At 35.7% G+C, this 14,647-nt stretch overlaps 1 protein-coding gene across 23 annotated transcripts in view; it reads right to left on the bottom strand.

Moving 5' to 3' along the window:
• The window catches only part of ROBO2 (roundabout guidance receptor 2), a 609,610-nt gene that overhangs the window by 11,821 nt on the left and 583,142 nt on the right, over nt 1-14,647 (bottom strand). For 13 of the 23 annotated variants that reach the window (XM_054551639.2, XM_054551642.2, XM_054551640.2 and 10 more), the window contains one exon: nt 3,711-3,884. The exons of 2 other annotated variants lie outside the window; for them this stretch is intronic. In XM_054551639.2, the coding sequence (XP_054407614.1) occupies nt 3,711-3,884 (174 nt within the window). Of the gene's footprint in view, nt 1-3,710; nt 3,885-6,097; nt 6,281-14,647 lie in introns of all 23 variants that reach the window. 8 more of the 23 variants (XM_054551634.2, XM_054551635.2, XM_054551633.2 and 5 more) reach the window with 1 other exon arrangement.

The following is a 14,647-nucleotide window of genomic DNA, read 5'->3' as shown; positions in this document are numbered from 1 at the left end:
AAACCACTCATGTTCTGTCTTCCCCTCAGAAACCATAAAGATCTGATCTAGAAAATGATGGTATCCCAGTGCTAAAAAGGCCTACATCTTTACAATACTGCGTAGAAGACAGCAAACACTATTGTAAAATCTATAATGCAAAAGGTTTATTGTAAAATGTCTGTACACTCAATGCTGCTAAGCATCAGGCTTCCCAAAAAGAACAACTTGATTTTTACATAAAAAGTTATGAAATTATTTCTGACATATGGATCCAAACCATATAAATGCTATGGCATATGCATTTGCTACAAAATAACAATGTTCTTAAGGATAACCTGTAGAGCACCATCCAAAATAAATGTCTTTGCACTGTATCATAATTAAAATGGCTTTGGATTAAGCACTTGGGAAGATACGTGGGCTGAAATTTCATTTGCTATATCACTACTTCTAAAATGTATCATTTTCTAATAACACATAATCCATAACCCCTTCTTGAAATGCTGGCAATTTTGAAAATTTACAAACTTATTTATTTTTTGAAAGATAAGCAATATATTGATCATACTTTAAAGTAGGAGGTAGCTTGCTTTAAGGAAACATTCTGAAAAAGCTTGCGATAAAAGTGTTTTAGGAAAAAAGAGATCTCTACTTTGTTGATTTATATTTTATGTCTTCCACATATTCTGAATATTATCTTCAAACATTTCTGGAAAACCACAGAAAATTCTATACCTAGACATTTTTCTCTTACCACAATATTCGCAACAGAAAGAATATACAAAATTATCAATTACTAGATTTATAACTAGCAATTCAGTGAAAGTAGTCCTTTTTTATTTACGAAGAATTAGATCAACACTACAAATAGTTTTAAGTGCTCAGCTAATCTTCTGAACATATAAGGCAGAAAGGCAGTGGTGACCATTTTTACTCACCACAGGATACAAATTTATAGAGACTCAAAAATCTCAATTCTACTCTTAACCTTCATATTCCATTGAAAACAAAGGAAGCAGGAAAGATGAGTAAACCGGAAAGTATGTACAACAATATATTTGGCTTTTCAAGTCCTCTTACCTTTGCAAGATGACAAAAGAAAGCACAAATAGGGCTGCAGGATTGGATACTCCCTTCCCCAAACTAATAAAAAACAAATGCTGGCCGGGCGCGGTGGCTCACGCCTGTCATCCCAGCACTTTGGGAGGCCGAGGCGGGCGGATCACGAGGTCAGGTGATCGAGACCATCCTGGCTAACACGGTGAAACCCCGTCTCTACTAAAAATACAAAAAATTAGCCGGGCGTGGTGGCGGCGCCTGTGGTCCCAGCTACTCGGGAGGCTGAGGCAGGAGAATGGCGGGAACCCGGGAGGCGGAGCTTGCAGTGAGCCGAGATGGCGCCACCGCACTCCAGCCTGGGCGACAGAGCGAGACTCCGTCTCAAAAAAAAAACCAAAAAACAAAACAAAAAAAATGCTTTTCTTCTTTTTCAACTAAGCTTCATTCTGTCCCATAATGATAAGTGTAAGTGTGCTAAGGACTAGGTCATAGCTTCTCCAAGATAATTATACTTTAGATTCACCTGTGGAGCTTTAAAATTACCTAACTGGGTTTCACCCCAGAATAATTAAATCTGAATATCTAGGGTATATTTTAAGAGCTTCCCAGATGGTTCTAATGTGCAATTTTTAAAAGCTTATCCTTTTGGTGTTTCACTCAACTATGTTAGGATAATGTTTGTGTGCTTATAGGGTACAGTGCTGAAAAGGAAAAAGAAATTTACCTTTCAATCTGACATTGTACTAGACATTTTAAATATGTGTTACATATCCTTAGAATATAACTTCAGGATACATATTTTAATTCATTCTTTAAAAGATATAAGAATTAAATTAAAAATACGGGAAATAGATTATATTCTGTAAAGCTAATGAAATACTCATTATCAAACATGGATATCTTCCAGTAATATTGTGTTTCCTGAAACTAAGTGTTTAAGCAAATATTCAAATATTGGATGCTATATATAAATGAAAAGATTGAGCTAGATCAGCAAACTATGGCCCATGGGCCAAATCCAGTCACTGCCCATTTTGTGAATGATGTTTTATTGGAAGTCAGTCATTTCCATTATTCTACTTTTCTTTTCCTTCTGTCTTTTTTTTTTTTTTTTTTTTAGTAGGAGTCTTGCTCTGTTGCCCAGGCTGGAGTGCAGTGGTGTGATCTCAGCTCATTGCAACCTCTGACTCCCTGGTTCAAGCGATTCTCCTGCCTCAGCCTCCCAAGAAGCTGGGATTACAGGCACGCGCCACCACGCTCAGCTAATTTTTGTACTTTTAGTAGAGAGGGGGTTTCACCATATTGACCAAGATGGTTTTGATCTTCTGACCTTGTGATCTGCCCGCCTCAGCCTCCTAAAGTGCTGGGATTACAGGCTACATGAGCCACTGTGCCTGGCCTATTCTACTTTTCTTATAGCTGCAGTCATACAACAATGGCAATGTTGAGTAGTTGTGACGGAGATCATATGTCCCAAAAGCCAAAGATATTTACTATGCAGACTTTAATAGAAGTTTACTGACCCTTTGCTAGAGTCTGGATGTTTGTGTACCCCCAAAATTCATATGTTAAAATCCTAATCCCCAATGTGATGATATCGGGAGTGCAGCCTTTGGAAGGTGATTAGATGATGAGGGTGGGGTCCTCGTGAAGGAATGAGCACCCTGTAAAACACACCCCAGAAAGAACCTTGTTCCTTCCACTATGTGAGCATACAATGAAGAGGCACCCTCTATGAACCAGAAAGTGGGTCCTCACCAGACACCAAGTCTGCCAGTGCCTTGATCTTAGACTTTGCAGAGTCCAGATTTGTGGAGAAAATTTCTGTTGTTTGGAATCTACCAGCTTATGGTACAGTCATATGTCACTTAATGATGGAGGTAAGTTCTGAGAAATGTGGTGTTAGGTGATTTCGTTGTTATGCAAGTGTCATGTAGTATATTTACGCAAACATAGATGGTATAGCTGACTACATACCATTGATCTGGGGTAAAAATCTGTGCAACATGTTTCTGTACTGAATGCTATAGGCAGTTATAACACAATGGTAAATATTTGTGTATTTAAACAGAAAAGGTACAGCATGAATACGGTATTATAGCCTTATGGCACCACAGTCTTATATGCAGTCTGTCATTGACTGAAACATTATCATATAATGCATGACTATTTTTTTATAGCAGCCCAGACAGACTAAGACACTCTTCAACTACTGTAGCCTGATTTTGGCTCTGAAATTTGTGACGAAAAAATTACTAAATCATTTCAAAAAGTCTTTTTTTTTCCCAAAAGTGAAATACCAGCTAAGATATTGTAATTTAATATTATAAAAGTTCTGATACTCTAAGTGCACATGCAACTTATGTTCTTTCCTAGTCTTAAATGCTTACTAAAAAGCATTTATGAAATATGCCAGAATGGCAAAAAAAAAAAAAAATCAACCTCAAAAAATTGTATGGCATGTATTTCTTGAGGCTGAATAATATAGAAATAATTCTAGATTGTTTTTAAAAATGGTGTTTTATTTAAACAAGACCATATTGCCAGGTTTTTGTCTTGTTATGTAATGAGGCAATGGCTAATCTACCATGACTACATTAATCTAAGTAAATGATTGCATGGAGCACCTCTCTTCAGTGAGAAAACAAGAGTAAAGGGAAGAAACCTACCATCTGTCATTCCTTCCCTTCGATGAGGCAATGCTGGTTGTTGGTCCATCCGCCCTCCCTTGTGTTTTTTAGTGGGCCGAGGCCTCTGACTTTGACTCAGGGCTGCACTGGTATTACTGTCAGTAGAAAATGGGCTGGTAGGTCGAGGTCTTTGAGAGGAGGTAAAGGCTTTTCCTAAAATGAAAATAAAGGGAATGGGTTCTAGAGAATGTCATTATAGTACACTGATTCTGTCCTGTATCTCTGCTCTATGACTAACCTGTAAATCTACCTAGAGATAACATATGAAGATACCAAATACTGGTGCATCTCTGTAGAAAAATGTATTTTCTACATTCTCAGCTGCACGTATTTTGTTCAATTTTTAATAAGCTAACAACACCCCCACTGACCCCCCTCAAAATCAAACAAATGAACATAAAACAGATCCACCAATCCAAAACTCAATATTGCATGATTATACTTTTATTTAACCTTAACAATATTAGTGATATTTTCAAACATATATGCAAATTCATGCAGTTTTTAGTTCTTAAAATTAAAGAAGCTATTTATGAAGTATATACTGTTGTATTTGTTTAATAAAATTTCATCCTTGGAAACTTACAAAATCTCTCTGAACACAGAAAAATGTTATATAGTAATTACATCTGAAATTTTACATGAAAGGTCTGCTCAGACACATATATTAAATTGACCTTACCACTTATGCACATACACAATGAATTCTATCTCTTTTGGCAGAAACTCAATAACATCTGTGTAGAGGATAGCAGGTTAAAATCACCTTGTATATCTAGCGTGCAATAGGTATTTTCTGATTAATATTATTGTATCTGAGCAGGCTCCAATTCTCGTTGAAAAATGATATGTGCTGTGTCCTTTTCTTGTGGTTTAGAGTAGGTATACAGGGAAATTCATTCTGGGAAAAGGTTAGCTAATAAATTTTCAACAACTTATGATTTTAATACCATGTTTATTATAGTAACAGAGGCCTGGTTTATGTGTATGCATTTATTCTCCTGTGTATGTTTTCATTTCATATGACATTATTATATGTAGTTACATTTTCTTATGTCGATGTGACATGATATTACTTAATGCTGTATTAGCTATTAGCATACATGCAGGAAATGCACTTGTGCCTTCTAATGTATTAGTTTCCTTGCACGTTCTCACTGCTCTTCTTACAGCTAATGCTGCGAAAAGCACTCAAGCAACATAAAGTTTCAGACTTACGCCTTATAATGCAAGACAATTCAAATAACAGTTCTATTACAACATAGTTTGGATGCTATTTGAAAAATAAACCTCTGCAATGCTTAGAAGATCTTTTTTATTTCATTTAAAGATAGCTAATGTATGCTCAAAAGAAACATGATGGTATAATTCCAAGAAAACTTCCAAGACTCATTTTTATAACCTGAGAGTTTAGTGAAGGGTAAAAATCTTTTTTCTTTACTATTTGATTATGGTTAAGATTTTGCAAATGTACTTAATGTTTTATTAGCTTGGTTTTTTTGCAAGTTAATTCAGTTTAATTCATATATTAGAATATTCTTATATGTATAGTTAAGAATTATACATACCAATATAAAAGCATGCATCATGCCTAAGTAATTTTGTTGCAAATGTTTACAAATTACTGATCTATTATTAATCCCACATTCTTTTTTGTGGAATGAGCAGCACTTGAAAAATTATGCAATTGTTCTTTTATATGATTACTTACCACTCTCAGAAATCAAAATTAAATTACTCTAAAGAGAAATACACATGTAGTCATTATTTTATTCAACTTGCAAATGCAGTGGGTGTATCATTAATTAGCATCCTTTAAGACAAATAATAAGTTATTGTATTAAAATCTTACTAGCCAAACAATTAATAAGACCATAAGCTATTTGAACTGGTAAGACCGACAGCCTTAGACCCATTCACCCCATGCTAAGGAAACCTTCCCAGAAAATGCATTTGCAGAAAGAGACGAGGCAAAGGAAAGTAATGGAGATAAAAGCTGAGTAATTTTAATCACTGGGTACATTATTAATTGTGTGAGGATTTTGCAAAGTGTGAGTTATGGAAAATTTAATGGCAATCTTAGTTGCTGCTTTGTCGTAATATAAAAAAGAAGCATATTCCAATTAATCAGCAAAGCCGTGAAGAGAAAGGAAAATAAGAGAAAGTGGTGAGGAGGAGTCTATTCTTGGCTCTGCAAAACTAGCATCAGAAGAGAATTTGGGTAATGGAGCATCCAAATTGTATTCATGCGTATTAAAGAAAGCCCTACAGTCAGACTCACTAAGGAGAAAGAACAGGAGAAAAGAGGTCAGTGTCCAAGGACAAGATTCTCTCATGCAAAAAGTGTTGACTTGGAGTCTACCAACCTGTTCTTGTAAGGCTGGTTCCATCCAGCCTAAAACCAGCTTTATCTGCTGCTGCCACCAGTGCTTGTGCAAAACTGCCGCTGGCAAAGATAGAGCCATCTGAGGAGCTACCTACACTAGATCTATGACTAGAAAAGTTACGATCCTCATCAGATGCAGAGCCCCATCCATTTACCATTGAACCTAAAAACAAATGTAGTTGTCTAGTGAGTTGTATATATTGAAAATCTCATCTGCTTGTACACACTATACTAATGAGCAAGTAGGCTGTCCTCGCTTCTTGCTTGAAGTTTCATCATGATTTCTTTAGCCAAATGCAAGTATCATGTACATTTTAAACATTTTTTGTGCAGAAGAATGAAGCTCATTTGAAACCTGTATCTGTTTGCAGCACATAAGCAAAGCATGTGCTGTACTGTTCAACTCTCACATTGTTTAAATTATTACACAATCATTTTCCAAAAGAGAGCTGCAATGTGTATTTTAAGCTACTATAATTCAGAAATGAACACTTTTAATAAAACAAACAGTGTACTTAAACTTATCAAAGACTCAGTTGAAGAAATAGTGCAAATATATTTTGAATTTAATGCAGACTGCAATGATAATCTGCATAGAAACTACACTGTATACCATAAAAGGGCAAAAACTATTTCAAGATTTTAAAATATAAACTTAATTGCAAATAACAACAAAAATTCACAAACAAAAAATGTATAAACAATATCAAAGCAAATGAACTTAGAACATAAGAAAAAATGTATTTTAAAGAAGTTCTATTAATTTAAATGCTCTTTTTGCTTACTTTGCCTTTTAAGTTACTTGAGAACTCCAGTTTTCTCTTTAATATTAATATTTATATTAAAAAGTAACATTTATAAGGAGTATCATCAGCATTAATATGAATTTTTTCTGCAAAATGCAACATGGGAATAGAGGAAAATAATTTAAATTTTATGTTTAAAGAACTGTAAGTTGTGAAGATACTCAGAAACATTTTTTCTTAATTTTCTAGCGAGTCATTTACAATTTTATATCTTTTCTTAGACAAAAACAGACTGAGAACATAATCTCCTACTTAATAAAATTAATATTACAAGATTTATTTACATCGGTATATCATTAATTCATGACACAAAAAAACTACCAAGTATTGCTTATCCTAAAATTGTTAGAAGAGGGGCAAAAAGTATTTGTAAGAAACCAATTCAAGATTTCTAAATAAACCAAATACATATTTACATAAAAGAGATGAAAGCCAAATGCTATAGACCGTTTAATTTTTTTTCTCTAATATTTAAGCAACAACAGAATAGTTAGGAGTGTTGCCCTGACGCAGTATTTGTAATTTTAGTCAAGAGGCCAGGATACAATGACACGGATTCATGCACTTTCAATACAGAGAAAACAGAAGCTGAACTGGTTAGAATGATCTGAGAAGTTAAAAGGGTGTTAAGTGTAGCAAAGAAAGATAGAGTTTTGATTCTGGTTGCCAAAAGCACAGAGATACACTTTTTACTTTTCAAACAAATTCCCTTGACACAGACCACTGCAAGGAAGCTGAGATAACACCAGCAACTGAGCCTCTTCTGAGAGAATCATTTCTGGGTTAATAACCACAAGTCAAGGACCAACAATCCAAAATGAAAGAAGAAATGATGCAGTAGGCTTTGCAATATAATGCTATACTAGATAAGAAAAAAATCAAAGAAATTCAGCCAGGGGGTCACAAAAGAATACGAAACTCTGGAACTGAGGATAGTTTAAAAACATTTGAAAGCTCACTCCCAGTCCCTTCCCTGTGCTGTTTTCTGTATTTCTAAATGCCTGCTCTTGTGTTTCTAAATACCTGCTCTTACTTTCCAAATAAGCATCTCTTTAATCTTCATCTTGTTTCACTCCTAAACTCCTCCTACCTGATTTCCCTCTAGTCTCTTCTATCTTCCTCATTGCTTTCTACATTATCTTTGTGAAGCACTTACATACATGTGTTCCTCTGTTTAAAGCCTTATCCAACTAGCCAATGCCATATCCAAACTTCTAATTAAATATTTGCAACTCTTCCATATCTAACCTAGCCTACTGATATGATTTGGCTCTGCATCCCCCTCCTCAAATTTCATCTTGAATTGTAATCCCCATGTGTCAAGGGAGGGACTTTGTGGGGGATGATTGGATCGTGGGGGCAGTTTCCCTCATGCTGTTCTCATGATAGTGAGGGAGTTCTCATGAGAACTGGTTGTCCAATAAGTGTCTGGCATTTCCCCTGCTCTCTCTCTCCTGCTACCTTGTAAGACATGCCCCTCTGTCTTCTGCCATGATTGTAAGTTTCCTGAGGCCTCTCCAGCCGTGTGGAACTGTGAGTCAGTTAAACCTCTTCTGTTTGTAAATTACCCAGTCCCTGGTAATATCTTTACAGTAGTGTGAAAACAGGCTAATATACCTACTGTGTATTAGTCCTCATTCACTCTTACAGCCTGTGTGTCTCCTTGCTCATTTACGTAACATCATCTTTCATTCTTTAGACAGAGATATTGCCACTAACACTATTAACCACTGACAAACTTTAAAGTCTAAATTAAATGCCATTTCTGTTATCACCATGATTCTGTCCTATTATAGCAAGAATCAATCTCTCTACCTCCTTTGGTTTCCAAACACTACCCATAAACTCGCATATCAGTTCTCCCTATATATTATGGTCCACTGCACATGTGTTTCCTCTCCTAGACAATGGAATTCTGGAGATTAGGAACTATTTCATATTTATTTTCATATTTATTGTCCAGGGACATTGTACATTAGAAATTCAATAAACAGTAGGCATATGGAATTAAATGCATTCAACATTTTCATTATTCTATAATTCTGTGTATGACATTATTTGATGTGTAATTTCTTAGCAATGTCCTTATTTTAACTATAGAAAGAATTTTCTTATAAGAACTCTTGGAAAGTTTATTAAATAAGGAATATGATGACACTATATAAATAGTATACATATATGTGATATACATGTATGTGTATTGGTTATGCTTTGATACACTTGAATGTTGATATTTAGCAATATCTTATTCAAATTAAGATAAAAAATTTGCATTAAGTGGCAGCTAAGTTTCTTTGGAGTGTAACTTTTCCATCCACATTTATCCATCTTAATGCACTTGGCCTGGTGATTTGTTTTCTAAAATTTTTCTTTTTCCACTATAACCAGCCTAAAAATAGTTGAGTTTCTTTGGTTTCATGTCTATGTCTGCTTGCTGTGTAATTCCAGCCTGAAGATCTAGCACAGTGACACATTTAGTCTCTGAACCTATAAAACTGACTGTGGTGTAGCTATTGACAGGTGAAATCAGTAAATCCTACACCACAGCAGCATTACTAAAGAAATGATATCCTGTGAGACCTCCTAGCAGAGAATCAGCCTAACTTTCCACCTCAAATAACCCTGTTTATCTCCCTGTGGTAACTTGACAGTTCATCCGAGCATTTCCACAAACACACTTGGGAAACTCTAAACAAACGGACTACTTCCTGCCTTTGTGTCTTTGCTCTGCCTTTCTCCCAGCCTTTAGTACTCCTTGAATGTCCTTAAAACTCCCAATTATTCATGAAGTATTCCCTGCTGCTTTTTGTCTCCTTCTGGGAAGAGAGAGTCACATGGAAGACAGGGCTTCAAGTGAGTATTGGTAAATACAGAAAGAACATCAGCTATTCTTTCTTTCGTACTTCTTGTAAGAGCACAGAGACTAGATAGATGACTTCAGAATTAAAGACATGTGGCCACAGATACTTGGCCATATTGGGCAACAGGAAATCTCATGACCAAATCTGAAGAGAGGGAAGTGTCTCACGTTAGTGTAGTTGTGTTTGCCTTCAAAACGGAGGGCAAGGAACACAGAAAGGAATTTTCTCTCTCCTTCTCTTCGTCTCTCTGCCTCTCTGTCTGGGATCTTCGACATCCCTTCCTCTACAGTTTGGTTAAGATGTATGGAATGGGCATATTTATGGTAAATATTTTTAAAAGACACTTGGCTACATTCCATGAATCAAATAGTATATAAAATATTAGAATTCCTTCTGTAAAATGGCTAAAATGTATTGAACATCTACTGATTTTACGTCTAGTGGCCTTTCTGAAAAAAAAATGTTGAGATTTAAACATGAGCAATGAGCTGAAGATTTAGGTAAACAATTACACCCCCCTCCAAAAAGAGAGAGAGAAGAAAAGATAATGAATGAATGAAAATAAAAACATTAATTCACGAATTTAAAAATAAGTCACTTTTGTGATAACTGATTTCCTTTCACAAACATAAGTATAAACACGAAAATTAAAATGAACACCAGGTAAAACCAGTTCGGCTAGAGGCTTCTTACAAATTATAAGCACTCCATACCAATTTGACATGTTTTAACCCCAAACATAATCAATACATATCTAAACATTTAATGAAAAATGAATTTCTGTCATATAGCCAAATTTATTTGTGTTTACATTTTCAATCTTTCCAAATTTCCCTGATTTAAATTGCAGAAAGGCCAAAAAAAAATCTCAAATTTATTCAAGCTGTTAAAGTAGTACTGCAGATAGGACGTTAAGTTGTTGCTCAGATGTTACTGAGCAGTAAAATCCCATGATAAAGTGGCATCTTGCTGTGTCTCTATTACATCTTCAGCACTAAAATTAATTTATGATCAGTCATCAATTCATTTACATGTCATTTTATGCTAAATCTTTCCTTGCTGATAAATGCTTATCCTTAGATCCATTAAGCTAGAGTAAAGTCTGTGCTTTATAAGATGACCCTGCTAATTGTTGCATTACCATTTTTATGAGATACAAAAACTAGCCGTTCCCCATTTTTTTAACCAATATTTAATCTATGAACTTTTCCTATTAAATGTTATTTGTCTACCTATTAAGTAAAAGCTGCAGCTACAAATGTCTTTAGAAAAATTAATCCAAATATTGACCTTTGCCTACATGTAGAAAAACATGTCAAACCTACAGAACTTCTTCTTTCACTCAAACATATTGAATGTGCAATGATTCTACCTGCGTGCCTCAGAGAGAAAGGGATGTGTAATCATCTGTAATCCCAGCACTTTGGGAGGCTAAAGTGGGCAGATCACCTGAGGTCAGGAGTTTGAGAACAGCTTGGCCAACATGGTGAACCCCGTCTCTACCAAAAATACAAAAAATTAGCTCAGCGTGGGGGCCTGGGCCTGCAATCCCAGCTACTCAGGAGGCTGAGGCAGGAGAATCTCTTGAATCTGGGAGGAGGAGGTTGCAGTCATTGTGCCACTGCACTCCAGCCTGGGTGACAGAGCGAGACACTATCTCAGAAAAAAAAAAAAAAGGAATGTGTAATACATGTGGAAAGCAAAATAAGCAATTAAAAATATCTTCATTAGGACAAATGATGCTTGATACCTTGTTTCACTCAGATAAAAATTACACATGTAATATCCCGCTTCCCCTTTTTATCTGTTCAATTTTGAAATATACATTTAATTGTTCTTTAAAGGCATCAAACCTGTTGAAGTAGTCTAAGAAATTAATTTGATTACTGTAGCATTATCCCTGAACTTTTCCTTAATACTAAACTTATTTTCCTTTACGTTTTGTAGAAAAGCAAAGTTTCAGGTCAAATATTTCAGTGGCCCAGGCTCTAAAAGCTGTGTGGTCGAGTCAGATGGTGAGGCCGCCAGGTTTCATTGTTTCCATACTGATCTGTTGTGGGAGTTCCAGAACAAACCTCCAAAAACGTAACAGAAAATATAGAGCCATGATTTCCTTTCAGCTGTGATATTCACGTGGGGTCCAGCAGTCAAGGAAACTTTTTACTTGTTTTACTGAACAGCACACAATCTCAGTCTTCCTTTTTGTGATCACTGAGGCAGTTAGAATCTTTGCTACACGTTGAGGGCATTTTCCCCCTGCACTCTCTCCTACTGCCTTCTGTTTCTTTTTTCCTGGTGGTGTCATTAAATTTGGGAAACAATTACCCTTGACTCCCGCCATGGAAATTACAGAAAGAAGTATTGTAGCCCTCTCCCTCCCCGTTACCCAATGGTTTGGCATTTAGGAAGAAATTACAGGCTTCTTCCTGAAGACAGAAACAAGCCTTTATGTTTACTTTCTAGCCCAGAGTGCAATGAGCTGCAATAAATAAATATGTTGTATTTTATTACAATCAAATAGGTGTGCATTATGAGCATAGATTACAATGAAAATTATTAAATGAGGTTCATTGCAAAAAGTGCTGATAGAGTTGAATTTTGTTAGCATGGTCAATATAAATAAACATAGAACTGAATGTGAAAAAAATGAATCACAAAAGTCACATCTAAAATTAATATCTTGATCTTGATTAAATGCATAAGGAAAAAGGACTAATGTTTCTAGAGAGAAAATTATATGTTGTGCTTGTATACATATTTATTCATGTGTGTTTATATACACACACACTCAGTTCCACATATGAAGCAACAAACCAGCATATTATTTTCCTCTTAAATGTACCTGTTCCTCAGATTAGAAGAAAGTTGTGTGTTTCCAGAGCAGGGATCATAATTTGTCTTTAGAGTAAGACAGATTGATTTTGAACATTCTTCTTCCATTTATCAGGTGGGTAACCTGGACAAAGGCTTTAAAACCCTCTGTGACCCAATTTTTTAATCTATTAAATGAAAATAATACTATTAATAGGGTTGTGAGGATCAAATGAATTAATATACATTAAAACTTTTTAATAGGGATAAGCAAACTTTTTCTGTAAAATGACAGTAAATATTTTAGGCTTTGCTGTCTTTGTCATACATTCTTCTTAGTTTTTGTTTGTTAGTTTCTTGTTTCCCTACAATGCTTTCAAAAATGTGAAAAACCATTCTTAGCTCATGAGACCACACAAAATACAGGCTACTGCTTAGAAAGATGCCTTGCATGGGCCGGCCGCAGTGGCTCACGTCTGTAATCCCAGAACTTTGGGAGGCCGAGGCAGACGGATCACCAGGTCAAGAGATCAAGACCATCTTGGTCAACATGGTGAAACCCTGTCTCTATTAAAAATACAAAAATTAGCTGGGCGTGGTGGTGGGTGCCTGTAGTCCCAGCTACTCGGGAGGCTGAGGCAGGAGAATCACTTGAACCCAAGAGGCATAGGTTGCAGTGAGCCTAGATCGTGCCACTGCACTCCAGCCTGGAGATAGAGTGAGACTCCGTCAAAAAAAAAAAAAAAAAAAAAAAGGAAGAAAAAAAGAAAGAAAGATGCCTTGTACTGCCTTGCACTTAGTAAAGATTGTATATGTGTTACCTATTATTATTATTACTGAATCGAAATTTTTAGCCAAGTGATTAGAAGTAATAGGCGTTCACTAGGTGTTTGTTGTAGAAAGAAAGAAATATTAACAGCAGACCTGCAAATACATGTTATCCAGTACTGAGATCATGGGATATTGAACTGCTGATATTTTCTTATTTTTTTTTAGCCTTTTCCACTCATAGAACATCATTTCAAAATTTAAGAGCTCCCTCACAAATTAGTTGTTATAAAAACTTTTGTAGTTAACATGCTTATTTCTTTACAAAAAAATGGGCTCTGTCCCTGGATAACTGCTGATATATTCCCTAATGTGGCAGCTGTGAAGTGCAATATATCCAAGTAAATTCCTGCATAATTTTACATATAGGCTTACTAGCCCATCCCAGTGTTGTTATTGAACTAATATTCTGATTGGCTTCAGTTTCAGGGACTGGAACCCAATATTCTGTTTGGCTTCAGAGTTTCAGGGACTGGAACCCAATATTCTGATTGGCTTCAGAGTTTCAGGGACTGGAAGCCAATATTCTGATTGGCTTCAGAGTTTCAGGGGCTGTGTAACCCATGCTGCCTCCTGTAACTGTTAGATCTCTTTAATAAAATGGTCATTAGTTTCATGAAAGTGAAAATAACTAACAACATTTCAGGGGGAGGTAATAGCTAATCTATTCACACCACAAATATATTTAGAACCCAAAGTAACTGGTGGTATGATCTGCATCCACTGTATGGGCACTTACTGTGTTAAAAACATAAAAAGCTCATAGAAATAATGCCTGTTTTATTGTCCACCTCATTCAGCGTCATTAAACTAGCCTTAAGTGTCTGAGGAAAACATAAGCATGTTAGAACAACATTCATTGGCATGCTGATTTCTCTAATATTCAGTCTCTATATACATCCACCTCAGGGCTATTCTCATACATGTCTGCATGCATGCATGCATACACACTATATCACACTTAGAACTTTACACTCTCACACATTTATACACGTACTCACTCCCTACACAAGCACCCACACCCACACCCACATTCTAATACACTCACATACCTAACACGTACTCCTCACACACATGCACTTATAAGCACTCACTCACATACCATAGAAAGCAAATTAAATCTTTGATCACACCTTCTCCACAAAGTTATTGTGGAAAAGAAAGGAAAAAAAAGAGTGAATTTGTATTTGGCTACATTTGTGTAGAGCACAACTTCTTTTACTA

The sequence above is a fragment of the Pongo abelii genome, chromosome 2 (assembly GCF_028885655.2).
Source record: "Pongo abelii isolate AG06213 chromosome 2, NHGRI_mPonAbe1-v2.0_pri, whole genome shotgun sequence".
In the NCBI taxonomy this organism is placed as follows: domain Eukaryota; kingdom Metazoa; phylum Chordata; class Mammalia; order Primates; family Hominidae; genus Pongo; species Pongo abelii.
This window is presented reverse-complemented; position numbering and strand designations above follow the sequence as displayed.